At 37.0% G+C, this 27,837-nt stretch overlaps 1 protein-coding gene across 5 annotated transcripts in view; it reads left to right on the plus strand.

Annotated features, from left to right (window-relative positions):
- Positions 1-27,837, plus strand: part of LOC108690055 (serine/arginine repetitive matrix protein 2) — a 322,951-nt gene that overhangs the window by 77,139 nt on the left and 217,975 nt on the right. For all 5 annotated transcript variants that reach the window (XM_018197125.1, XM_018197126.1, XM_018197128.1 and 2 more), the window contains exons 5-6: positions 2,053-2,137; positions 2,539-2,627. In XM_018197125.1, the coding sequence (XP_018052614.1) occupies positions 2,053-2,137; positions 2,539-2,627 (174 nt within the window). The remainder of the gene's footprint in view (positions 1-2,052; positions 2,138-2,538; positions 2,628-27,837) is intronic.

Below are 27,837 nucleotides of genomic sequence, written 5' to 3' on the forward strand. Positions count from 1 at the left end.
TTTATTAAGATATGTTTTGATACGAATTTATTTGTACTAATTTTATTTATTATAACATTGTATCATTGTTATTGATTAAAGATAACACATCTTGAAGTGACTTAAAGTGAGTTTTTTAATTTTCTTTCTTTGGCCGATATTCTCAATATTTTTGTCGTTAAACATTCTAAGATAGAGAAATGAACGACAGACTCGTGTCGTCACGAATGTAATCCTCCTCATCTTGTCTTTCGGTGAGAAAGCGATAATTTTCCTTGACAGTGGCGCAACATTCCTATTGGAAAACTAAATCCCTGAAATAGTCCGCGACAAGAAAATGTTTCGGAAAAGGCGCGGAGATCAAAGGGCGAAGAAACATAAAATATAGGTTGAATTGTCTGAAGAAGTTTTTGTCGCTCGCGCGCTTTTTCTTTTCTGTCTCTTTATTTCTTTCGTATACATATATATGTCTCGAATATTTCTTGAAAGTATCAGCAAAATCGAATCGATTGCTTGTTGAGGTTTATTTGAATAGTCTTCGTTCTAACGTTTCTAACGTTATTTCTTAAAAACTTAAATAAAATATCGCGAAGAGCAACAGAAAAGTACAATAGATGTGTATTGTCTTTAATTTTTTTTTTTTAAACAGAAACTAGAAAACGCAATAGATTACAGTACAACGAATTAAAAAAATATGAGTTATGGGAAATGCTGAAAAATGATGACAAAAAATAAACTAAAAATTACAGAGTACACTAAAAAAAAAGTGTTTAATTCTAAAATATTAAAATGTTTTATTCTTGTCTCCATTTTTTAAATACTTCGGTTGTTATATCTTTAGATAAATCATATGTGGTAATTTACCTATTGGATAAATAAAAGAATAAAAGATTAAAAACATAAGAGAATAAGAGAATAAGATAGTTAGCTGAAGTTTACTGAAAAGCAGAACAACCCCGCTTTAAAGATTTTCAGTTTTAAACTTTTTCAATAAACAAAGCACTATGTTTGGATTTAAAACAATATGTATTTTGTTTATTGAAAAAGTTTAAACTTTAAGTGTTTAAAACATGGACACAAGAATAAACATTTAATATCTTAAAATTACTTCTTTCTTGAGTGTATAAAAATGGACAATATAAAACGATAGCGCTATATATTATAGGAGAGTAAAGTTCAAATACGTACAGTAATAAAGCAGTAAGCAATAAACATGAGAATAAAAATAGTTAAACATTAGACGCAAGTGCCGAGAGGCAGCAGACTTTAATACAGAAAAAAAATTAAAGGAACAGAGGGATAAAAAGAGAGAAATAAATTTTTTACATTTTGTGTATTAATTTTAAACAATTGAAAATAAGAAGAGAATTTTCCAACTGATACTTATCAGACATATTGCAGACATATCCTTTTTAATTATTATCAATTACAGTTGTGCATCTTGAGCTCGATCGATCTCGATCAGAAGATTTATAAAATCTAAATTTTGTACGAATTTATAAAACTTTCTATCTTTAAAGTCGATATTCTCAATAAGAGTGAGATGTAAACAGAATTTGCCGGATATCGTATTGACAGAGAAATTCACATATAGATATCGCGATCGCACATCGTCTCGTTTCTGACGACTCTGTCTCGCCGCTGATCAGTTAAGCTGATCAGTTAAGTATTGACAAGAAGACGCGGTGATCATGACGAATCTTAATAAGAAGCCAAACCATCGATCGTCCGATCTCTGACTCGCGAATTGGTAGATAAACATTCCATGGCTAATCGGACAAGACATGAAATTTTTCGAAAGAATTGAAATCAATTAACACTCATTATGCAATCAATTTTTCGAAATTGCGAAATCGTTTACAAGAAATCAATGAACCTAGAAAATAATTGAACATCCGATTTCTATCCGTATCGCTGCTATTAGCAAATTATTTATATCGGTTGAATTAAAGAAAGTGAAAATCATTAATGGAAAAATTGACATTAAAAGCGCTTTATAAATCTGTCCAGGATAATTTATAAATTTTGATAATACTAATTTTTATTTATCTGATTAATTGATTATTCTTTTAGGATCTGACTGTTACCGACGATACGGTCCTCGAAGATCACAACGAGGATCCCACATTAGTACAAATGCGGCTGATTGGCGATGGAGGTGAGAAACATTAGCACGAAATAAAAACACATATGTTTAATTAAGCGTTAATACAGCATAGCGATTAAATTTATATTAAAAGAATTTCCAATAAAGTTCAGTTTTCGCGTGAAAGCATTGATATTAAAAAAATTATTGTATCTGTTAAATATTTATAAATGCTGTTTAATATTTAAAAAACTTGAAATGTATTAAATAATTCATTAAATATTATTTATAATATCGTTTTTTTCAAATACTATTTAATATTACTTAATTTGAAATTATTGCTATGTAAATAACAGTTTTTTTTAATTTTTTAAATAATGTATATTTAATTAAAATTTTATAAGTAATGTCGTCGAATAAGTGGAATAATTGTGAAGTGTACTGAAAGTCGCTTTTTTTTCTCTCTTACGCAGTCGTCGAGAGCATCATGAGGGGCGAGGTCGTCGGCATGACACCAAGGAGGTCGAGGTCATCGACTGCTCTGACGCACGCGCTCGTTGTGGTGAGTGAAATCCAATTTCGTTCTATTATTAAACGTTCTGCATAGTTTACGATCGGCAAGTATCATAAACAGTAAGTGTGTATTGACGCGTCTTTATATTCCATATATAATACCTCATGTATATAATGTATTTAAATCGTTATAACAACAAAATTGACTTAACCCATGTTTACCGGGCAACCTACTTTCCATATTATATAAAATTATTTTATAACCGCATTTGTGCATTCAATAAATGCGTTAATATTTTATAAATTTTCGCAAATTTCATTCAGAAAAAGTTTATTTTATTTTCAATTTATTCACATATTTTTTTATATCAGTAATGGTAAAGAAAAACGAAAAAGATCGTGCATACAATAATGTTATATTGCAAATCTAAATATGTAATAAGTGCCTTTATATGTGTATGATTTAATTTTTTGTGTAAAAATAACACACTAGACTGCATACACAAATGAATTTACACATTTAAACGTGAAGTATTGTTTCAATTTATTCAAACGTGTAGTGCAGTGTTATTTTTATATGGAAAACTAAATATACATGCATACAAGGGCATTTATTATACACTGTAAAAAGTGCAGTGTTTAAAAAATGTTTACGTTTAAAACATCTCAAAATAAACGTTTAATAATAAAAGATATTTTAATTTTAACCATTTTAGTATTTTAAATCCAAACACATAGTGTTTTGTTAATCGAAAAAATTTAAAATTAAAACATTTTAATATCTTAAAATTAAACACTTCTTTTATAAGAGTACACATTAAAATTTGCAATATTCGCTTGTGTACATTGAAGTGATAATTCACTTCAATAAGTAAAAGAGCACATTTATTTCGAGTTTCAAATCTCTCAAATTTTCCGTTTCAATTTCAGTCTTTAAAACATGTTCTTCATAGCTTGAATTAGTACCTCGGTCTAAACATAAAAAAAAGGAAAAAAAATAGAGAGATGGTTGCACTAACGTATGCACTTTATGACGTCCAATATTTATGGCGACGCCGCTGAGCTGGCGCTAATCTAAATTTCTGCAACGCTGCAGTAACTAGTAGACGATGTTTTGCGAGGCATTTATCGGCGAAATGATTCGCGCGACCAAGAGTCACGAATTAAAGCGTGATAATGTCGCGGGGAAGCAAACATCTTCCTCGCGCGTGACGATAGCGTTTGCGGCCGTCACATGGTAAACCGTAATTGGAATCGAGTCGATGTGCCATTCCGAAAGGAAACCGCCGCCGGTAATCGTGTCTTGGTATGCTTTCGCAACGCGTATCTCATCGTATACACTCACGATCACGTTGTCGGCGTGTGAATGCACGAGACAAGCACCTTCTGATCGCTCACTCTCGTCGCTCACTCCACGTCAGATTTATATATATAAAGATTCAATTAGTGGATAGTGGGATAGAAGATTTGCCGATTTACATCGTGATTTCAAATGTGATACATTTTACCAGACGTTTTCATTAAATTTCTGTACGTTCAATAATTTATTGGTATTGTTGGGATGTATGCTCGCGAAAGTATTCGTATCGTTGTTTTGCAACCGTTATCAGCGGTTATTGTGTTACTTGAGCTTATAGATAAGCGGCGGTATGGAAAATAGGACATCGATTATCGATTGCGCAAAATATCTTAAACGAAACCCAGTCTCATTACGTCGTAACAATCACCCTGATACTTCTATTATAAAATAAAACTGAAAATTCTCTGGTCTCAAATATTCGATTGACTGTATAATTGGTTTATAAATGTGGAAAAAAATTAAACGTGTTTGGAAACACATTAAAAAGAATATTTATAAAAAGTTTATTACAAAATATATTTGAAAAGCTCATTGAAACTTCGTGATTTTATATTATAATATAATATAAAATATATTATCTCCTTGGAAATCTTTTTGAAGATAAACATCTATAAAGAGAACAAATTTCATACATTAATAATTAATTTTACATATTAGTAATTGATTAATTTTAATATTAAAATAAGTAGCAATGTATAATCTCTTTTTAGCTTGTATAAAAAGATTGATTGTGTAGATGCTTATATGTCAAAAGAATACGAACAGGAAATATCGAGGAAACTATTGTCATGTTTCGCGTTTGGATTTTCAATGTACAAAGCCTACGCGTACCGAGTGTTTCCCTTTAACGTGGGAAATCAATAGAGTCGAGCTTGCAGCACCCTCAGGCTTTCAGGAATCGGGAAGCCCGGAATAGAGTCCGTTGCTACCTTAGCGGCCGACTTCCGTTCGTCGTGTTCGCGAATGCCCCACCTTTCTGTTCCTCTCTCTCTCTCTCTCTCTCTCTCTCTCTCTCTCTCTCTCTCTCTCTCTCTCTCCCTCCCTACTCTTCTCTCTCTTTGTCTCTTCTGTCTCTCCCTTCGCACGATTTTCCGTCGAGACGGCAATCGAGGACATAGTTGTCGTGCTTGCGTGCTCACACCATGAATTTCTCGTCTCGGGTGAGACGTGCGCCTCCGGATTCTAGATAACGGCAATGGTCGAACTAGACATCGATAGAATATCAGGTCGCGACAGTATGCCACGGAACATTTACGAATATGAAATTAGATTTTCGTTTTTGGATCTCTATTTTCGTAAACTAAATAAAATTTTAACCAGCTTTAGTCTTCCGCGATCTTCCGCCGATGATATTTCGTGTACTATATCGGACGCCGCGATTTATTATTCTCCATAAATAATAGCTCTCTCGCTACAGAGAGTTAATTAATACGGACAGCGGGTATTTTGCCCTTTTCATAAATGCAAATCAGACGCCGATTCGGCATTGTTCTCCAGGATCAGTGAGTGCTATTCCACGGTTTGTTGTCAAATTTGTCGACATAAATCTCGCGATTTATCGCCTCGACGGTTGGATCTGCTACGTACGACGCCAGGGATGCGACGAGAATAACGGCAATCGTAATTGCATATTCTACCCGGAACCGCGTGCTGCGTTGACATGAAATCGTTATTAAGTGTCATGGAGATTACATATATGTATATAAAAATACACATATGTGTATATAAAAAAAATATATATATATATATATATGTTTCAAAATAATCGCTAAATTTTTCATGGGCAGGTAGAGCAGACTAAACTGAATCGAAAAGTCCTCTACTATTTTGCAATTTTCGTAATAGTTAACAAGATATTAATTACTAAAAATTAACATTAGTCAAACATAAGTCTTGAATAATTTTACTCAAATACTATCAACAGAAAAATTACAAAAGATCATTTATTTTCTTCTCATAAAATTATAAGAATTTTTTTAGAATTTTTTTATCAACTTTTTAGTATTGCATTTTTTAATTTTTATCAACATGAGAAAATACGATATTAAAAAATTCTGAAAAAATTTTGAAAAAATTTTTAAAGTTCTATGAGAAGGAATTAAATGATTTTTGTCTCTTGCAGTTTTTTCTATAAAGTTGATAGAATTTGAGTAAAAAATTATTGAAGACCAATTTTTGGCAATTTTTAGTAATTAATATCTTGTTAACTATTGCGAAAATTGCAAAATGGAAGAGGACTTTTCGATTCAGTTTAGTCCATTCTACCTGCCTATGAAATATTTGGTGATTATTTTGGGACATCCTGTATATATGATATATAAAATTAAGCAGTGCCACAAACATCGACTTTTTCTGATTTTAACGTAGGATACCCATGTATTCTGAAATATATCGTTACGATCTCATGCAAAAATAACTGACGCCACTTGAATGTCACATTTGTATTGATTCATTCTCCGATACATTTCAAGAAAGACACTCTTACCTAACCTAAATATATGCAGATGTCCATCAAACCGAGTCTCGCAGTGAAGCTTTATTTATTTATTTAGTATTGAAATATACATATTTATATAGTGATGAAATAACGAAACAATGAATATAATGATTACCCCGTTAGTTTGTATTGAAGAAAGATAAACGATGAAATTTTTCTTTCGATTTTGCGCCTTGAGAGAAAGAATGTTTGATAATTCTCCTTGTATCTTTCTTTAATTTGATTTGATTTTATGTCGGATATACTCATTCGTCTCAAGACTTAGTAAAGTGCGATTCATTGACGTGGCTTAGTGCATTCCACCTGACAAAGGTCACGAAAGAAAGTAATTCCTTGGCTGGTTCCATCTTGCTCTCGTTGCTAGGAGGATAATCGGGGGCGGAGATGGATTTCGCGACGAAAGAAAATGATTTATGAATGTCCCCAGAGACAAGAAGAGGGAAGAAGAAGGGAAGAAAAGGGCTATGAAAAGCCCCTCTCGCATTAAAGAGAATTGTAAGATCGAAGAGACCGAATTCGGAAAGTTTCCTCAAAGTTTCCTCGAGACACGAAGAAATCTAGAAGTGAGGGAATAACTCGTTCCTCCCTGAAAAGCGGCACCTCAAACTCGCGCGAGAATCGGGCGCCAAAACGAAAGAGAATTACACGTTAAACGATCAAAAGTTTTAGGGTTGTCAAAGCGAGGATAGTTCTTTTAAGTTAAGGCAGCCGCCAAGCCTCGATTGGAACAGTTTCCTTGATTATGGCCGTTTCTAATTTTCCACCATTTCTCAGCCTTCCCAGCCTGAGTCCACAAGCTCTAAGGTTCGTCCACAAGTTTTGCGCGAATTATTCTGCTCGTTGGCGTAGGAAAATTACCGTCGCAACTCTCACGATTAGATCTCTCATACTTCTTGCGAGAACGATTTGCTGTGTTAAATCGCACTTTTACAGGTTCCCAGTCAGCAGCGAAGCGTTAAAGGTCGCGCATTATCTGAACATTAAGGGTAGTCGCTCTCTTTCTCTCTCACGCATAAAATTCGCATACGATTCGCGGCACGATTGAGGTTTGCGCAGTCTTAACCGTTCTCGAAATGAGATTTTAATAACAGCGTGTTTACCCGACGTTGCAGTCAATTATTGGAGATTGATGGTATTGAGTTTGAATAATAAATCATCGAATACTAAGTGATAATCTTCAACATTATGATTGACGATCTCGATCTTTTTTGAATAAATTGAAAAATTTATATTTCTATAAATTTGTAAATGTATATAAATTAAAAATTTTTATGCTGCTTAATTAAATTTTAATATTTTTTGTATATCATTTTGTGCTGAGAGAAAAGAAGATAATCTCTATGAGCTTGTATACTAACTTGTGAATTAAAATTGAGGAAACGCCCGTGGCGTTCGTCTATTTTCGCGATGCGTACAGGCACATCGTAAGCTGCATACAAACTTTCGTCTCGCTCATGGTAGTTATTCGTGAGTCATGCCGAGTACTTCGGTCCGCGAGCGACGCGACGTCGTCGGAAAGTTCGTGACTGGCTTATACGAGTTCGAAAACTCGTGGAAAGGGATTAAACCTTGCGACTACTGGATCGTAATAGAACTCGCACGCGAGAGTTCTGCGAAGACCGATCATTACGAGAGCTTACGAGACGTTAGACGAGGTCGCGCCGACGAAGAAACACTCGTCTTAACATATCAATCATCGTGACTTTGCTTTCCTTGCCTTCGGAAGCTCTCATTTGTTTGTAATACTTTTGAACTCCACTGATCAGATATATATTCATGATGCGTGTTCGATTTAACGTTGTGATGAGGATAGCAGATTTTGCGTTGTATAGTTGAGATCTCAGAATCTTTAAATTTAATTTTAACGATTCTTCGATGATACCGGAGGAAAATTTTTTAAGAGAAATAAACTCAAGATTATACGTCTCAATTATTTAGAATTATTCAGAATTAAATAGGTTTGTAAATGAATCTTGATTTAAAATTCCGTAAAAAACGACTTGGGACTGAATAAGAATAAGGTTTAAAATTATTTGCTTTGTGCATAAATTACGAAGTTCCTATTTTCGCAAGTGTTAACAACTTTTTATCCTATTGGATCACTTTTTTTCTTTTCTTTGGCGGCTCCAGTTTTACTTGGAACTCAAGTCGTGACCTCGATTATACTACCGCAGCGAGATAAAACCGCGTCAACATCGCCGAGAGAAGAGGATCTTCCCATAATTTCTTCTCGACCGTTTCCCTCATTTCTCATTAAACTCGTAGACATCTTCCGCGGAGGAATACCTAGATCGAGACGTTCAATTACCGAGCCATTCCTGTGCCGCAAAGTGCGCAACAGTGTTCTCATGACGCCTGCAACTTTCATATAAACGATACTCGTCGCCATACTCTTGGACTCTCTCGCAAAAGCGGTTAAATTCTCGAAACAAGTTCCATGAGGGGGCGAAAGTTACGCGCTCTCCAGAAATCCCGCCCTTTCCAAATCCAACCTTCACGACAACTATTTTCACTGATGTTCCGATGGAATCCTTCTTTTTTTCTCCTTTTATTTGTTAGTTGTTTATAAATAAGAAAATAAAAGAATAAGAGAATATATATATGTTTTTTGGAGGATAATCCTAAACACAATTATTTTTTAAATAAATAATTATATATAATGCACATGTAAAAAAAAAAAATATATTTTACATAGTAAAATTTTTGAAGAATAAAAATACATAAAATTTTAAACAACTATTATACGGTTTTTCTAGTTATTCAACAATATTGATCTACTAAAACATCACAAATTATCAATTCTTTTATTTTTGGAATTAGTTAATGTAAGAAATTAATAAAATCTTAAATAAATTATAATACAATATGAAGATTGCGATTGCGAATCACTTCAAGTTTCGAATTAAAATCTAGCGAAAGATTACTGCAACTGCGCCACTATTCTGATATTCACAGGTAGATTCGATGTAGTCGTATTAGTAAATGTCGGGCAAGCACCCCGCTCCGATTTGAAGCAGTTGGCTGGTCGCCAATTTCTCCCTCAAACTCCCTCAAGTTCACCTGGTACGATCGACATAAGCTTTCTCTCTCACCTTCTCTCTCTCTCTCTCTCTCTCTCTCTCTCTCTCTCTCTCTCTCTCTTTGTGTACCCATTCGCCTATCTCGTTCCCGCTGTCTCATCTTCTTTTTATGCCTTCCCAGTCCCGGCCGCTTTAGAGGATCGTTTGGGGCCAATAGGGGTGGTTGGCCGAGTCTGCACGCCAGCCCAAGGGAAACGACTAAACCTTGCGGCATGTTGAGCGGGAACAGAGGGGTGCCAGGGAGGGATAACGAACGAAGGACACGGGCGAGCGAGGAGAAAGACGAAGAGACCAGAAAGGAGAAACAGGAAGGGTAATGGCACGACGAGGCAAAGTGCGATAGTGAACCGGTGTTTGTGAGAATGAGAGTGATGGCAAGAGAAACACAACGGTGGATTCAGGGGATAGGATGAATGTGGGAGAAAGGGGAACGGCGTGGCTCAGTGCTGCGAACCCAGAATGGGAATCGGCACTCGAGAATGGTATAAGGGGGTGCGTAACGTGGAAAGTAGGTGGGGCAGGGGGTGGCTGGCTGGCTGGATGGTCGGATGGGGGTTGGGGCGGCGGTCGGTAGCTGTATTGATTCTCGGGCAGGTCACGCGGGTGGGGACCATCCACCGGCGCCGTTGGGGTGGTGGCGACGCAAAGGGCGGGGGGCTGGGGGTGAGCAACGCCGGATGGTTGGTGCGAAACACACCCCTACCTGTCTACTCTACCTACCTATCTACCCGGCCGGGCTAACACAAAACATCACCCTACAAATTGGTTAATTTCGTGCCAAACCTGCGGAAATTCCACCAAGTATATAGCTAGCGGCTTCGTGACGTGGTCTACTCCTTCCTATCCCTTTTTCTTCTTATCAAAGAAGAGTGGAGTGTGGGAATTGGCCACCGTCCCCCGGATTGCCTGCTCGTAGCGTTGTCCTCGTTCTTACTCCAGTTTGCCGCGAAGTGAATTCCAGGAAGTCTGACCTGTCGTTCCTCTTTCGCTCGCTATTTTGTTTACATCTTGACGTCGCGACAAGGATATAGATGACGAATTGACATTCGGTCTCGCGAGAAATTGAATTGCGGTCTCGAATTGGCACATTCTCTTTAACTCAGTTTACGCCGAGCATCGCTTCTTATTATTAATTCCTTACGTGTCTCTTAAATTAAGGTATATATGTATACATTTTCCTCGACGTTAATTTAAAAAAATAGTGTATTTTTATAAAAAATTATTATAAAATAAAATATAATTACGCGATTAAGAAAAATAAATCTTTCTTAAAGATTAAAGATTTAGAAAAATGAGGTAAAGTTCTTATCGAACATCGTTTCTACTATAAACTTGAAATAACAATGATAAAACAGGGAGAGAGAAATTATAAACATAATTATGGAATTTTACAAGTTGGGTATATCTCGTGGGATGTAATAGCAAGTTTGAGGTTAAATCGCTAAGCGTCGAGCGTTAACCCCGTCTGGCACAAAACCTCAAAACTCCAACGCGACGAGTATAGATGAATTCGTCAGATATCATCGATCGGGATGCGTCTGGTCGTGTGCTAATACGCGTATTATCAACGATCGGAGACGGACGTGAACGAGCTGTCGTACACACGAGCGTTAATTACAGCGTTAATAATCGTCGCGCGAAAAGTGGGTTTCGTGTCGTGTCCTAGAAACATGCCACGTAACTTCCGCTAAGCGTCCAGAATATAAGGTAATTCCAATTATGGTAAAAACTTTCGTAGAAGTTTAATTGCACGGAGGATTGGAAGAGGAGGATCCCATTAAGATTACTGTGTTAAAATCGACGTATTAACGTGGCAAAATAACTGTTATTTTTATCGATTCAATTGCATCCGTGGTTGACAAGATACAGTAAGTGTTAAGATCTTGTCTTCTCGCAAATTTAATTATTTGAATTAAAGGTCGGTCAAGAAATTGCGTTAAGTAGACTAAACAGTTTACGTTTTTATGTTGCGAATTATTGGCCGCTACTTCAAACGCATTTTTAAATGAAATTTTAAAACTCTTTCACAGTATTTCGTTGTAAATATATACATTCAGTTTCTTTTACGCAAAAAGCCGTTTAATTATTACTTTAGACATTTAATCATTCTGTGATCGACTCATTTCTACGACAGAGATTTTTATATCGATTGAATTTCCCCGAGGAGCGCGACAATAATTTATTTCTCGGTTTCTCCACGTGGAAGGGGTTGACCCTGGTGGCGTCTCCTTGAATCCTGCTGGGACGGCGGGGGGTGAGAGCTGTTTGTGTCGCTTCACCCGCGATATTGTTGACACGCGAACAGGAGTGTGGCACGTACACATTCCCACATTCTGCACTGTATTGGCGTCTATTCGATTTCACTGATATGTATATATATATATATATATATATATATATATATGTATGAATATGTATATATGCGCGCGTTTATCCCCATTCTGAAGAAGACTTCTGTGGAAACTGGCTGCGCGGTACATACATCCTGGTATCCTCACAGTTATACACATGTAGGATGTTGCGCGTCGGTTGGCGCCAGAAGGCCTTCGTCGCCCGTTCCACCTGTTTGTGCGGGAGTTTCCCCGCGAAACTTTCAGTTGCCGAACAACAAAGTTCCCGGCTGGCCGAACTACTACCGGGAACGGGCGGCGCGTGTTCTCTCCGCTCTGCGGATCGATACTTTGTAAGCCACATAAATAAAGCCACGCCGCGCGCGGCTGCCCGGTTCTGCGTGTTGTGTTGCGACTTTGTGCCGGCTTCCCACCTTGATCAACGTTGGTAGTTTGGAGTCGTGGTGTTTGAAGAGAGAGGTCAGTTGTTGAGAACGAAATGCCGATGGTTAGGAGTACGACGGTTACGCCGATTTCGGCGGAAAATTACTAGAGGAATATAATAGTGGTCGGACGTTTTTATGACGAAATACAATAAACGATCAGTGGGTCGCGGGAGAGATTTTTTATATAAATATGCGACGAGAGAGAGAGAGAGAGAGAGAGAGAGAGAGAGGATTGTATCCTTGTCGTGAGAAATTAAATAACAATAGTTTTATTGCATGTAATTAGCGAGGTGATACATAATAGAAATACTATGTACACGTTTTCTGTCAAATTTACATATGTACAGAGATAATGTAATGAATAAAATACATGATGTTATCTTTGTTTTTTTCTGTAATTTTTAGAGCATTGCATTAGCATTAAATATTTATATACAATCATGTTTATTTGAATTATACTTGAAATGAGATATTTTAAAATATTTTAATTAAATAATTACTGTTTATAAATCATATTATTTAACTAGGCAATCTAGCGATTGCATTTCGTCGCTTATTCTTTTCTCCCGCGTGTCACATAATTTTTAAATATATACATAAATATAATTGTCGATATTATCTTATTATAGAAGTGTGATTATTTAATTAACTATTCTATTACTTTAATGACTATAGAGGTATATAGGTGTATTATATAATTTCTCTCTAAAAGGTCAATGTCCGAGATTTCCATTTTCATTAATTATTTCATATGTATACTGATGGATCGTTGATGTTGACGCGTTTGTCGATCTACTTACTGAATAACAGTGGCTATCAAAATATCATCATATTTAATTTCTCAGATTAGAAATTTCTAAATTATTATTATATAATTCGAGAATTTGTTTCCGTCTGGAATCCTGGATGTTCCCGGCGAGCAAGAAAGTTGCGGAAACAATGAGACACGCGAATCCATAGAGCTCTTCTCTCAGATACACATACACATAAGTCTTTCTCTATTTTTCTTTCTTCAGCTCTTTTTACCCTCTTCTCCGTCCTCGTTCAATATTGATTACCGATAAATTCCACGTAGCCATACTCGACTAAGCGTAAAGGTAGCCATTTCGCTCATGGTTCGCCGATTCACAATAGGTTTCCGCCTAGAATCCTGGCTTCTGTTCACGTACACACGGCGCAGAAATTAGTAAATGTACGTAGCAGATTGTCTGCTAACAGGAAAGTGCCTCTTTATCCCAGCGAAGATCTGCCTTAGGTATATCTTAAATAAATGCACACCTTTCTTTTCATTATTCGATATCAGATAACATATGTACAATGTAATTCTTGTTCGTTAAATTGTTTATTAAACAGAGAATCAATTATCGCCTGACTAAATTGGACCTTTTACAAAATTTAAAAATTTCGCAAGTAAATTAAGAGACACGAGAAAAACAATAATAAAAAAATTTAACGAACCTCCGCAAACTGCGTATTCCGCGCAAAGTTTTTTGTGGCGGAAAAATTTTATTATCATCCAAACGCAACAAAAAAATGCATTCCCAAATTTCGACCAAATTGCATGACCAGATCTTGTAATGTCTAAATAAATTGCAGCCGCGGATAACATGAAGCAAGATTTATACGGCATCATATATTGCTCGAAAGTTAAAACTTTTCGTGCGCGATCGCATTATACGCGGGATGTAAAAGGACCACGATCGGAAGCCGATAATCTGGCAGTCACTTTGAATGCACGTAACGCCAGCTCGACTCTTGATGGCGGTTCTAGAGATTCGTCGGTCGCGTCTCACGGTCGAATAAATCGGAACCGTCCGCAATCACTGTGCGGGGGAATGGAAAACGCGGCGGCGCATCACATTAAGAAACGCGCCGTAAAATTGCCAAGTTTTTCTCTCGGCATGCTCGAATAGCCGAATGCCACGCTGCTTGAAATCGATATTTGCTCCGCTTTGCCGAGTCGTGCAACGTAGAAGCTCCGAGCGTAAGTTCTTATTGCCTCAATATAATGCGAACGCGAGAACCGATCCTGACCTACATCGAAGATCAGGAGGATGGCATTTAAATTTGTGTCTTGTGCGAAGAAATTTAATTATTATTTGATTTTATTATTATTCTAAATAAATTTTTTATATGCAGAGGAGGAAGGGATGAATAATAAATTTATCTATCAAACGTAATAAAAATGTAATAGAAATATGGAATTAAAATTTGATTTATATGAATATGGATGTTCGCAGAATCTCCATATTTATTATTGATAGATTTTATAATGAATCTTATTCGGTTAGATATTAATCTTGAAGTCAAATTTAGTCTTAAGTACTAGGCTCTTTAGAAAAAAAGAATTTGTGAACTAAATTACAGAATTAAATCAATAAAAAGCTTTTAATTAAGCGAACTTTACATTTTTAGAAAGTCGGAACGTAATTACCAAGATTATTAATTCTGAATGTAACAGAAAACATTTCGCATTATATAAATTTACATTATATTTTAGCATATGATACATTCAAATATTAATATAACGAGCTGTTCTCATTGAATATGATATTCGTGACAACTGAATTTTTATTATTATACGTTTTTGTTTTCAAATGTCTCTCAGAAATTATAATCCGCAACCACGAATATTATAAAATATTAACGAGATAAATATAATTTTCAGTTATAACATGTATGTACATGCGCACATGTTTATTGCATCTATGTATACATATATATATATATATTGGAAGGATGAAAAAATATCTCTTTGTTAAATATTGATTTACTGCATGATTATTAGGCAATATCAAACTGTAATTCAAAACCACTATCTGTATATCACCTGTTGGCATGATAGCATAATTTGGCACAATCTCATGCTACGCGAGGTTGAGTTGAAGCGATGTAATATATCTATTCTACTAGCTTTAGATAACGCTCAACTGTAGTTTAAGTATCCGTGAAGTATAGCCTTATCAAGAGTCTCAGTATCAGTGCGATGAGTTTAAATTCTAATGATAAAACGCACAAAAATAACGTGATAATATTGACGTGAATGTGTAATTAAATAATCCGATAACTTTATTATCGATATTGTAGTCAGAGTTTTTTGATAAGTTTAAAATAGGTCATTCCTTCAGATAAACTCTAAAGATACTTCTCTAATGTTTCAATATATAAATTGAACTTATTAGTAATGATTAGTTAAGTATACAAACAATATCTTCGATATAATATTAGATATCTGTTTTTTATATTAATAAGAGAGAAAGAGAGAGAGAGAGAGAGAGAGAGAGAGAGGGGGGGGGATATAAGATTCTAAATTTCGATACTTTTAAAGTATGAAAAAAAAAGATCTGTATAAAATTCCGAAATCATTTGCTTCGTATTCCAAGCACGTGTATTTCGCGTCTAATTTTCTCACCAAGTGTGTTCGATCGTCCCACTGTATATGTTCAGATAAGAGAAACTGTTTTTCCTGTTAAAGAAGCGTTACCCGCGTCTGCAATTTATATAATTGAAAATTTCAATAAAATGAGCGCTCGTGCAAGCGAGTAATAGCTTCTCGGAGCGGTGACAGCGTCTTCCAGAGCGACGTGCGACGAATTCCACGCTACGACCACGTAATTCAATTAATTACGATTCTGCGATCGCTCGAACGCAACTCCTCGTTCATGAAAGGGTCGCCCTTCTCTTTCTTTCCATCGGCACACCCGTTTCATCATTTCGAGCTCCAGTCACTTTTATGGGGCTTGATTTGCGTATTCGCCGTTTGTTTGTGTCTGACAGCGACGCGATGTCGATAAGTTAGCGTAATTTATCGAAATATATTGATCGGTCGTATTGAGTACCGTATAGGTATTTATCATGATGCTAAATAGAGAGAAGATTTATGGAATCATTATTTGAAACAATACCGAATTAAAATGCCATGAATTAATATTTTAATTTATACTCTCTTTTGGAGTAAATCTCACTCTGTAGAGTGAAATCTCTCATTCTTAAAAATTGAAAAAAGAATCACTCTTTTTCAAGAATTTTTCTAGCTTCACTCTTTAGAGTGAGATTCCTCTCTAAAGAATTTAAAGAATAAAAATTAATAAATAGATAGAATGAGACGAGGAGAAAAATGTTAGAATAACGCGTGTAATGAGAAGAGAAATGAATAATAGATGAGGAAATTCAAAATAAGAAACTTAAATAAAAAGAACAGATGTACTAAGTTGGCGCAAAATTCAAGACAGAATTGAAGAAATGTAAATTAACTTTTTATGTTGTATAATCGCGGTTGAACAAAATCGAAAGTCACACGTAGACTCGATAAATAAAAAGAGCGTGTATAAGAGACAAAGATAGATCTGATAAAAAGCTAGACCAGAAAGGCGGAGTGAAGAGGAGAACCAGAAGGGGTAACCGTCTTTATCGCATATGCATCGTCGTGGCCTGCCGAGTTTGCAACATTATCGTCATTCACGTGACGCTCCTGGTTTTGAAGGCGGCTGCTCCACTCGTGGGATGACGACCGTGCGTACCGGGGCACGGTGCGAGCGAGCGAGCGAGGAGAGGAAAATAGGAGTAGTCTAGGGATGCGAAGGGAGAGGTACGGAAGGGGTATCGGAGGGATCGACCCTCCATCGTTACTCGTGCGGATAGGAGAGCGGGGAAGAGTCCGACGGTGGCGGCGGCGGCGGCGGCGGCGGCGGCGGCGGCGATGATGCAGTTGACGAGCTGGCGGTTGGGTGGTGGAAGCTGGCGTCGGGGCCGCTGAAGGAGAGGGAACCTCACAGGGTGACGGGCGTGTTGGGGGTCGGGGCGAGCAGGGGGCCAAGCGATTCCGCAAAGCTCGTGCCAGTAGACGGCAGCACTGCGGCCCGGGCGTATCGCAGTTCGCGTCTGATCGTCAGCAACGCGCTTTTGTCTCTACCGCCTGGTCGACCTATCGTCCGTCGTCTCGAGGGTGAAGGTGCCTGCCCGACGATACCCCCTTCACTCCCCCTCTACCCCATCCCGCATCGCTCGTGCGTGCGCGCGCGCGCGCGCTCGCGCACCTACCCCTTCCTCCGTCCCTTTCCGCCAACCGACGAGGTGGTTCTCCTATTGTTGTGGTCTTGACCGGCCCGCGCGCGTCACCGTCGAGGGTATACATCGCGGCCGGGACCAGCTTTTTATCCCGTGTCTCTACCCCCAGAGATTAGCGTGCGCGATTTGCAGTGCGATCGCGAGAGCTATATCGAAAATCGCGAGAATATCGGAGATAGAGAGGGGAGGGAAGGAGAGAGGGAGGGAGAGAGAGAGAGAGAGAGAGAGAGAGAGAGAGAGAGAAAGAGAAAGAGAAAGAGAGAGGTGATTGTGACAAAGCGACGACACCGGCTGACCGAAACGGATCGCGAGAATTCTGGCGGATTCGTGGCATCCAATATCCGGTCGATAATGCGTCATCGTCGTGATGCAGCTCGGTGACAGCTGAAGAAAGGAACTTTGCACACCGCTTCCGTTCCCCTGGGGTATATGGGCGGGGACTCTGCACAGCGGGTTTCGAACGATCAGTGACGACAGGCGATGTCGATTGTCGCCAGCACGACGGACTTTGTCTTTTATGAGAAAGGATCTAGTTTCTCGTGCTTGGAGACTAGTTAGGAATTAGTCCGAGTTTGGTGCCCTTTGCTCTGAGAATAATAATTGAAGTGCGAGTTTACCTGGTTCCTCAATCAATATATTGTCTCAAGTTGTACACGAGTGGAAGCTAACGTCTTTTTTAGAATTTCTAATTGTAGAGTTATCTGAAGTGAAAAAGCTGCTTAATATCGATTAATATTTTTTATTAACATTTCAAAAATGAGATGATACTGAGTGATAATTATAATCGTCAATTAATTATTCTTCGCGATTGATCTATTTCGTTTGTTAATTAATTTCGACAATTAAGATGTATTTTTGCGTGTTCTTCATATTTATTGAATTATATCAATAACACTATTATATAAAATTCGCTTCGATCAATTCGCATTGAGTATTACGATACTTAACATTTTGAAAAAGAATTCTCACTATTTAAAGAGCAGTCGAAAGTTCATGTTTACTGAATTTACCAGGTTTTAATGAAACTCGTCTCTCCTGAACGAGGTCACGATCCCGGAATCCAACTTTTTCCCCCTCGGGAGAGTCTTCCACTCATCCTTCGCTCGTGTTTTGCCTGAGATAAATCAATTTATCCACCGAATCAATTTAGCGCTCCGATTATTTACTCCTAGACGTTATAGTAAACACATTTCGATGCCACGAATCTTCCAGAAATCGTTCGCATCTGTCATTGGTGGGAACTGCGCGCGTACATCGATACGATTTTTCCAGTCGAGAGAGGTTCACCATCGTCGACCCAGCCCTTAAAAGGGAATCTTAATGCAAGGACGACCACGTATATATACGTACAGCTTAATTTTGTGCCGCGCCCGTCTCGTGCGCGATTGTTAATAGTTTCATCGCCCCGCGGAGAACCCGTCGTATGATTGTGTGCTGTGTCAAGTCAGTGAAAGTCAAGTCACGGGTCTGCCCCGCTCTCTGCTTCATGGATAAACGCTCACAGTGACAGCCGACCGGCCCGGACTGGTCCCACGTCCTCGACCTCGGACGACGTAAGTGCTCCATGATGACGTGATCATACCGCCGGTGATCATTCCTCTCGAGATGTGCCCTCGAGACTTTTCTGCGTCTCCGAATGACAGTGAAATATTATCCGGACATTTTAGAGTTCGCGTAACTAATGGCACTCATTGACGGTTTAGAAGTAAACGTTGAAAGAAATATGTCAGGTCATAGTTGGCTAACGTTAAGCCGAAATATTATTGAGTGATGATTGCGCCAGTTTTAAATTAAAATCTTTCATTTCAGTTACGAAATATCTATTACGATGATGAAACTTTGGCTGTTAAAGAAATATCAATTTAGCCTTTATAAGTGTTAAATAATAAATTATTTTTTTAACTGAAGTTAATTTAACATCAAGGTTGCATTTGTCATTGGTTCTTTTGAGTGAGAATTGGAAATTTATTTTTAATATCTAGAGATCTATTTACTCAAGTTTGACACTTATCTCCAAACAGCAAACGTGAAAGCGGAAGTCGACGTTGTTTGAAATTTAGCAGAGCTAACGGAAAGCGAACAGTGGGATCATTGATTTATTTGCAACTTAGACCAAACTGTCTGCATGATAAAGTTCAATCAATGATTCAAAGTGATAGCGATTCCAAGAAAGGATATCGCGGTTGGACTATTCGGGCAGCATATCGATTTGCCCGAATGCACTTCGGTATTTGCGAATCGTGATCGGACGTTCGCCAAACTAATTACGTGAAAACATCTCGACCGGCACTCCGCTGGAATGGCTGTAATCGATAAAGTTTAAATCATCCCGGGAAAAACTTACTGGTATTAATTGTTAGCATAGTTGAAATTGCGATGCGTCAAATCTCTTTTCCAGCAAACGATTTGTTTTAATTATATCTGAAATGTTTTGTCCATTGAAAGTTATTCTTTTTCCGATCCTCTTAAAACTCACTTCCATTTGAGGTTTAACGGCAATCGCAAGACCAAATATTTACTTCGGATTTAATTTCTTCTCGAAAACGACTCTCCTGCATAGCAAAAACTACCCACAAAGACAATCGCCATTCTCAATTCAGCGATCAGTGGGAAGATAGTTTCGCTATCGGGTTTTAGCATCAAGAGTCATTCCGAAGGATAAAAAGCACTCACAGCAGCCGCAGCTTTTAAACGAGGCAATTCTAAATTATTGCACTGCGAAATATCGGGTAAAAAAGAGTGCGAGAGTATGTCGATCGCGTCGTAAAGTATCGAAACCGATATTCCGATTCGCCATTACGCGACGAGCACTTTCAATATAATTCATTAGTTTTTCCGTTCAGTTGTTGTTGGTATCGACCTTTTTGAACGTAATTTTACAAAATTTTGTCTATTTTTACTCAGATTTTCATCGATAACAGATATATTCGTAGATATCGCATGGCGGTAAACAATAAAACTTATTCTTCGGCATTACCAATAAACAAGCGATAAAGTAAATGACAGTGGCGATAATTGAAGTGTCGAGTGATCAATAAAGACAAAATTTGCGACGCGATATATTGCCACATAATTTCGTAACTGCGACACGTTTTAACATTTTTACAACAAGCATTTGTAGTATGCCACCTCAAAATATCTTTAAAAATTCGCCATTTACATGAAATAATGTTGAAAATTTGCCAGAATAATGTCGAAAACTTGTATGCAATATACATATAAGTGTAAGACTTACAGAAGACACTACTTTACGTTCAAATATATTTTTATATAATTTATGTTTTTTATCAGATAGATTCGTTCATTTTAGAGCTCTCGGACTTTTCATAATCAACAAAATATTCTCGTATCATTATATGAAACATGTTATCAGCGTGAAGCGTTGTTGAGATTATTTCGAAAATAGCTCCATGTCGAAGCAGCGCAGAACATTCTCCGAATAGTTTACCCACGAAGTTATCATTATTTGAGTCTCCAAGGAAACCATATTGTCGATAACGAATAGCAATATTTGTCGCGGAAAAAAACAAAATAGAGTTTTTCCCCATCATCCATTTTTTTCCCCCCATCAAACTACTTGAATACCATTTTTCACCTTTTTTTCTTTCGTCGCTGTCGTCTTTTCTATTTAGTGCGCGCGGGTGTATACACGCGTAATGTGATTAACGAGTACACGAGAGAATTGTCACGGACAACGGAAGAAGGAGACAAAGAGAAAGAGTGTGAAGAAACAAAGGTACGATGAAGAGAGGGATCAGGGAAAATACGCTGGCAAAGATCTATTATGATTCGCGCGGGGAAGGGAGATAACAGAGGAGAAAAAGAGGGGAAAAAGGGAGCCCCGATAGACGGAGGGTAAGGGAGAGGCGGATAGCGATAAAGTGAGCGCGCGCAATGAGAGTGAGAGAGAGAGGGGGGGGGGAAGAGAATGATAGAGAGAGATGGTAGGGAAAATGAATTCTCGTTGGCAGTCAGATAACCCGGTACGATCGATCGGTGAATATCTGCCGCTCCGACGGTGTTGTACACACGCCGCGCTTACACATAGAAACAAGCGCCCCATGTACGCGGAAACACGGTTATATTATACATGGCGCAGAGACACGCTTATATACCGTCAGGTATGCGCCACGCTACGTACGTGTATGTAGATTTATGCGCTCGCGTCCCGGTGTTTATGCGTGTGTTCGCGCGTGCATGTACATGTAGCCGCACATAGAGAGTAGAGACCCCGTCTGCCGGCTCGAGTTCACTTCGTGAACGGGAGGTGGAACGCACATGCACTATGCATGAATGCGTGCACATACACTCTGGACCCGGCTGGATTTATTCCCGGCACGGTGGAACTTTGCGTCGCGTGGAAACAGGAGAGGAATGCGAGAGGAAGAGAGCGAAAAGAGCTCTGCGGCGAGAGTCGACGAATGCCGTCCGTCCACATGGACCGCCAAAGGGGTTGTCAAGGGATCGCATATTTTCGATCTCTGTCAGAGAATGCGAACTAACAAGCATTAGAATAAAGATTAGTCGGAGACATTATTTCAGTGACAGTTTGAAATTTTTTAAACAAAATATATTTTGGCATAGAAATAAACTTTTCAATGATATAAATATAATGTAGTTTGCAATTATGCATTGGAAAAAGTGTCTGATTTCATTAATTGAAATTTTGATGGAAAGTGAACAAATGAAAATTTTCTGACTAAATCTGTTAGAATTCTAATTGAAACCAAATGTCCAATATGTCCATTTATAATGATCAGAATTTTAGTTGATATGATCAGAATATGCTAGTTTGTTCATTTTTAATTAAAAATTTTTCTCAATGCGAAGATGTCTACAAGTATTATTTATTTTTTATTATTACGCTTGCTTGTTTTATCGATCGATCCAAGTTCCTGTTATTGTTATAAAAATAATCATGCAGACCTATTGAGGTAATTGACAGCGTTTAAAAAATTTAACTGAGCCTTTAATTTCTTGATGCGCATGCTAATATCGCGTTTAATGAGACACGTCAACGTCTATTCGCTCGTTCGTTCTGCTTGTATAGTGGGCAGAAATTATGAATGGTTCTCGCGCAGAGCGCATTTCGGGATGCGAATCTCATTTTATCGCGTGGAACGCGACCGTTCATATGCATCTCGCCTTTCTCTCTATGGCCGTATTACCAGTATACGCGCCGCGGACGTTTTAATATTACAAGCGATGCGGTGGAGTACTAAATGATTCAGAAATCCGCGTTTATTTCGGGTCACCGCACGCGATTATCCTTCGTGGAGCTTCGATGGATCTCTCGATCGTCAACGTGAGCTACGCGGATTCGAATAGCATCCCTCGCTCATATTTAATTGCTCTCGTCCTCCACACTGGTCTTCAGTGGTGGCAGCATTTCCATCGAGTCACACCGGAAATTATTCACGAACGTGAAAATCGAGTCGAGGAGTGGAGAGACGAGGACTCCATCAAGCAGGTTAAATTTATTAAAAAAGAATTCCTCGCTTTTCGATAATCCCTTGAAAATATAATTTTAATCATAGCTTCAATGCGATCGTTTTCCTAATATCGCGCACGTCGATGCTACTTGTGACGAAATAATTTCAAGCAGATTAATTTAAGTTTTTTCGCATGCATTAAAACTTTTTCAGTCTTAAATTTTTCAACATCTGTATTATTAAATTGCTTCATCAATTTAATTTGTGATATTACGTACTTCAATTTTAATCCAGGACTGTATTTCAAGATCGACAAATAATTGCTGCGCAATTTGTTTTAACTCGAAATTGTAAGATTCAAGTAAAAATATTCATCAAGATCCACTTTAATCGAACATGACCTTCTTCGCTTTATTAAATTTTTAACTATAATTCTCTTTATTTCCTTTATAACAGAAATAACAAGTCTTTAATTGTTTTCAGTTGCGGATAGTACTTTAATTAAGTTTTAATTTTTAACTGAAAAATTAAAACGCGCACGTGCGACAATTTTTTATGAAGCTTATGATAAGGAAAAATTGACTCTAATGCTGTTGAAGAATTTATTATTAAGTTATAATACAATTTGTAGCCAAATTAGCTCTTTAGCTCATAAATAAGTTATTCATAGATATTACAAGCACAATACCCACTGGTTGTTCTATTCCTTCGAGCTTTTTAAAATTGATCATCTGAAATTTTAATAATCTCCTTTTACCGCCATAATCTTTGCATCCGCGCGACCCAGCCGAGAGGTGATTAAAACTCCACGTTAACGAGATACACATACATATTGTACGTACACTATGACGCATGATAATAAATTCTCATGCTTTAGTAACGAGTTCCCTACGTTTTCTCGTTGAAGAAAAATGACGATGTCGACATGAATTGTGCGTGCAGCTACGTCGAGGCGAGAAAGTGTGGTCTGCTGTCTGTCAATATTCCTCCGGATACTTGACTTGCATGCAAGTCGGGCGTACGCATAGATAAAACGCGCGGCATGTCTGCGGACGGCTTTTGTCGCTTAACAAGGGTTGTGCAATATACAAATGACGATGATGGCGACGACAGTGACGACGGTGACGACAGAAGTTACGCGAATTTACTTGTGATCACATAATGCTTCGAGGACATCGTATCCTTTCCTGCATTTCCGAGATTGAATTTTCTTTCCTCGGCACACTTGCTACAATGACGGGAATAACGTCCACGATATTTGATATATGAGATCGATTAATCCTTTTAACGCTGAAATGGTTTTTCGGCATTATCCGTAAATGGAGACTGTATATGAGTTAACGGAAATTTATAGATACATTGAAATTTCCTAATAGGAGCAGTAAAGAAATTAAAAGATCAATTTTTGCTTTTACTCTTCATGATCACACTTCCTGAGAATTTTATGCCGGTTATACAGGAGGCAAAATGACTTTACATTTTTAATTGATTGTCATATTTACAGCTTTTGTTCTTTAAAATTAACGTTGTATTATAGGACATGGAAATGCAGTGGCTTTTTAAAGATTTTAATTTTAATATATTAAAATAAATTACAAGGTTAAAGTTCTTGAAAATGCGCTTTTTATTTAAAAAAATCATCACACTTTTTAATTTTTAATAACTTTTAATAAAAATTTATGGCTGTATTCTTTCTGAAGAAACAAAGAAAACCGTTTTCGAAAATAACGACGTGTGAAGTTATTGTGCAAAAGATTATTTGTTTAGTCTAATGGTGACCATGAAGGATTAATCGAAGAAAATTTCATCTGAGAGACCATTAATACTTTTATAATTACAATTATCATTTTTTACATCTTTGGAGCGGCCCAAAGATTTTATTTAAGTAAGTCAATTTTGTTCTAATCTACAAAAATATGAGATAGATGTATTATTTAGAATTGCCAAAAAGAATTGATCATTGGTTTCAAAGAGTTTATCTGACATTTTCAATAGCATTAATTAAATCTTATTTGAAAAACGTCGCACGACGTAGCAGTTTCCATGAACGAAAAATGGACGAAGTAGTAGTGGACTTAAAGGGGTCACCTGCACTGGTAAATCGGTTCGTAGGTAGAAAGGAACGACCGGTATTCCCCCGAACCGGTTGGTCGCGATAGGAAGCCAGTAAAAATCGGTGAACAAGCGAGTTGGCCTGGTCTTTCTGGTCGACTGGATTTTATCGCGACGTTCAGTGCATTCGTCCGCTTGACAAAATATGCATGTGTGCGTGTGCATGCGGAGTGTAGCGTGATACGTATAATGGGTTATACGCGTGCAGCGTCCAGATTACACTCATGTACAGTAGGTGCGTGCACGCATGTGCGTGCCATTGGCGTAACGTTGCCATTTCCTGCACGCCCTACCTGTTATAATGTTGGCCATAAAGGATAACGACGCATCTCGGTGATTCGTGAAACGCGCGGCACGCCTCGTTGTAACGTCAGAAAATGAGAGCAACGAAAAACAGGATTAATAAGCTGGTAGAACGGTATCGGAGAGCAAGCGGGTGAACGAGACAGGACGAGGGTGATTCGGATTAGAGGAAAAAAACGTGCAGCTCGAGAAGATTATAGAGGTCATAAAAGGGGACTAATGACTTCCTGGCGATCAAAAGAGTTGATAAAACCTGTTGAAGATGACGAGTAATAATAAATAGCTAAATTCTCAAAGTGAAATGCTAAACGTTTATGAATTATATTCACCTGCTGCTAAGATTATCACATTCCATCAAATTTTATCCGGAAATAATTATGCACATACTTAATATTGGTTTATCTAACTATATCGCACAGTTCAATCGCTCAATCGATCAGCTTGTCTTAATTATTATCTCATAAACGATTCACGTGTCGCGTTACAGTTCTTATGTATAATTTTCTTAGTTGCAATTTGCCTCCTAATTGGCTCATTATCGAGCGCCAAGATAATTTAGTTTTATCCACATCTTGCATTTCGTATTAGCTAGCTAAGACATTTTGTTATTTATATGTTTTTGCATATATATGTTTTTGTATATATAGAAAAATATATACTGTACACAAATAATAATTACTTGTTTCAAGTAATTTTCAAAAGTTCATATATGCGCAAATCTTGTAAGTTTATCACAAACAAATTTATATTCCAAATTTATATTCTGAATCTTAAGTTTAGTGTTCAATTCAAGATTATTAAATTGAAATCAATTTTATTTGTTATTTAAGTTGTTTGTTAAATAAAGTTTTTTGATAAATTTTATTCTTAAAAAAATTCTTCTTTAGAATATAAATAATAATGAATTTTTTTTTAACTTGTAATAAGTACAAAGGTATTTTCCTTAATTTGTAGTAAGTTTAAAATTATCATCAAGAAAAGATTCTTGTTAAAAATAATTATTATTTAAAAAAACAAATAATTTTTTTTAGCAATGATATTCCTCTGTGTGTCTTTATGTGTATGTCTTCTGGTTAGTGTTTGTAATGTTCATGTTTTAATTTAGTAAAATATACAAGTTTTTTTATTATTACTGTTGTGAAACTAATTTCTATATTACATTAAATTATAATAAAAAAGAATATAAATTTTTCAAATATAATATGTGATGAGAGAATAAATATATGTATAGGAGAGAGAGAGAGAGAGAGAGAGAGAGAGAGAGAGAGAGAGAAGAGAGAGAAGAGAGAATTGTTTGCTCATCGTAATATTCAATTTAAATTACCATTGTACCGTAAAGGTAGAATGTTACAAATATTTACACTTATTTTGCTCAGTTTGCTTTAGGGCATTGATAAAAAATGAATTTGTGCATGAAAAACTTGAATTATTGTAGCAATTAATATTAAATCATATATAATAACGTGCATATTTTTTTAAATTAAATATGCAAAATATAATTATCGAAAATTGATATTTTAAAAGTTTCGTGGACAATAAAAAAGAGAAAAAAAGCAGAGATAAAGAGCAAATCTCGAGGACTCTGAATCGTAATAAATACGCCGCTGCTTGCATTCGCACACACACATATGTCGCTTACACACCACAAGCTGGTTTCCGTGCAATCATTAATTAGATTAGCATATGCCGGAAAAAGATGCTGTCCGCACGTAATGTGTCTACCTATATCCGTCGGCAACGAAGATGCTATTATCTCGACGTACGTTAATGATATTATGGAATATCATTCGTCGTTGTCGCGCAACCATTTCTTTTTCTTTCATTTTTTTCTACTATTTATATCTCGTATGCGAGACTTGCGAGTGTAAAAATAAAACCCACTGATGTGACGATCTAATATACTGAATTATTTTTACCTCACGGATACGCACTTTATTGATGCCTATATTGAAATCTTGTTCAAAAGCGTGGTTACATTTGCTTTGCTTTTATATCGTAAAAAGATAACATGGATCTGACATAAAATGCATAATATTATATTTTTTCTACTTCTTTTTCTAAATATTTCACAAAATTATCAATAATTCTGTTTCTAGATTATTTATAATTTTTTATCGGAGGAATTTTTAGAAAAATTTTGACAAAATTTTTATTGCAATGTTCTAGTATTTAATTAAATTCTTTTTTTATTTAATTCTCTGAAATTGTACGTTCTGAATCTATATAAATAGTTAAATTTCACTATTTTTTCATTTCATGAAACTTGGTCACGTTGTTTCATCGCGAGTTTGATGGACGGAGAGTCCATTTTTATTTTCAATCGCTTGCAATTCGAAGACAAGTAGCATCTCGGCATTCTGATCAAGAAAAAAAAATACTTCGAATTCGAGAGACTTTCTCTATTCAGGCACGTATCATATATGTATATGTGAATCGTACTTCAGAGTCTGCAGGCAGCACGTAAGAGCTCTTCTCTTCGCATATACGTGATCGAGATGCTCTCGTGCGCGCGCGAGACACATAAGCAAGCACATAACGCTCATGTGTATCTGCCGGAATGCAACGGCCTAGGTGAAATGCCTGGCTCTGTGCCAGAGACTTTAACCTCAATTTGCAATAAAACACACACAAG

The sequence above is a fragment of the Atta colombica genome, unplaced genomic scaffold (assembly GCF_001594045.1).
Source record: "Atta colombica isolate Treedump-2 unplaced genomic scaffold, Acol1.0 scaffold293, whole genome shotgun sequence".
Classification (NCBI taxonomy): domain Eukaryota; kingdom Metazoa; phylum Arthropoda; class Insecta; order Hymenoptera; family Formicidae; genus Atta; species Atta colombica.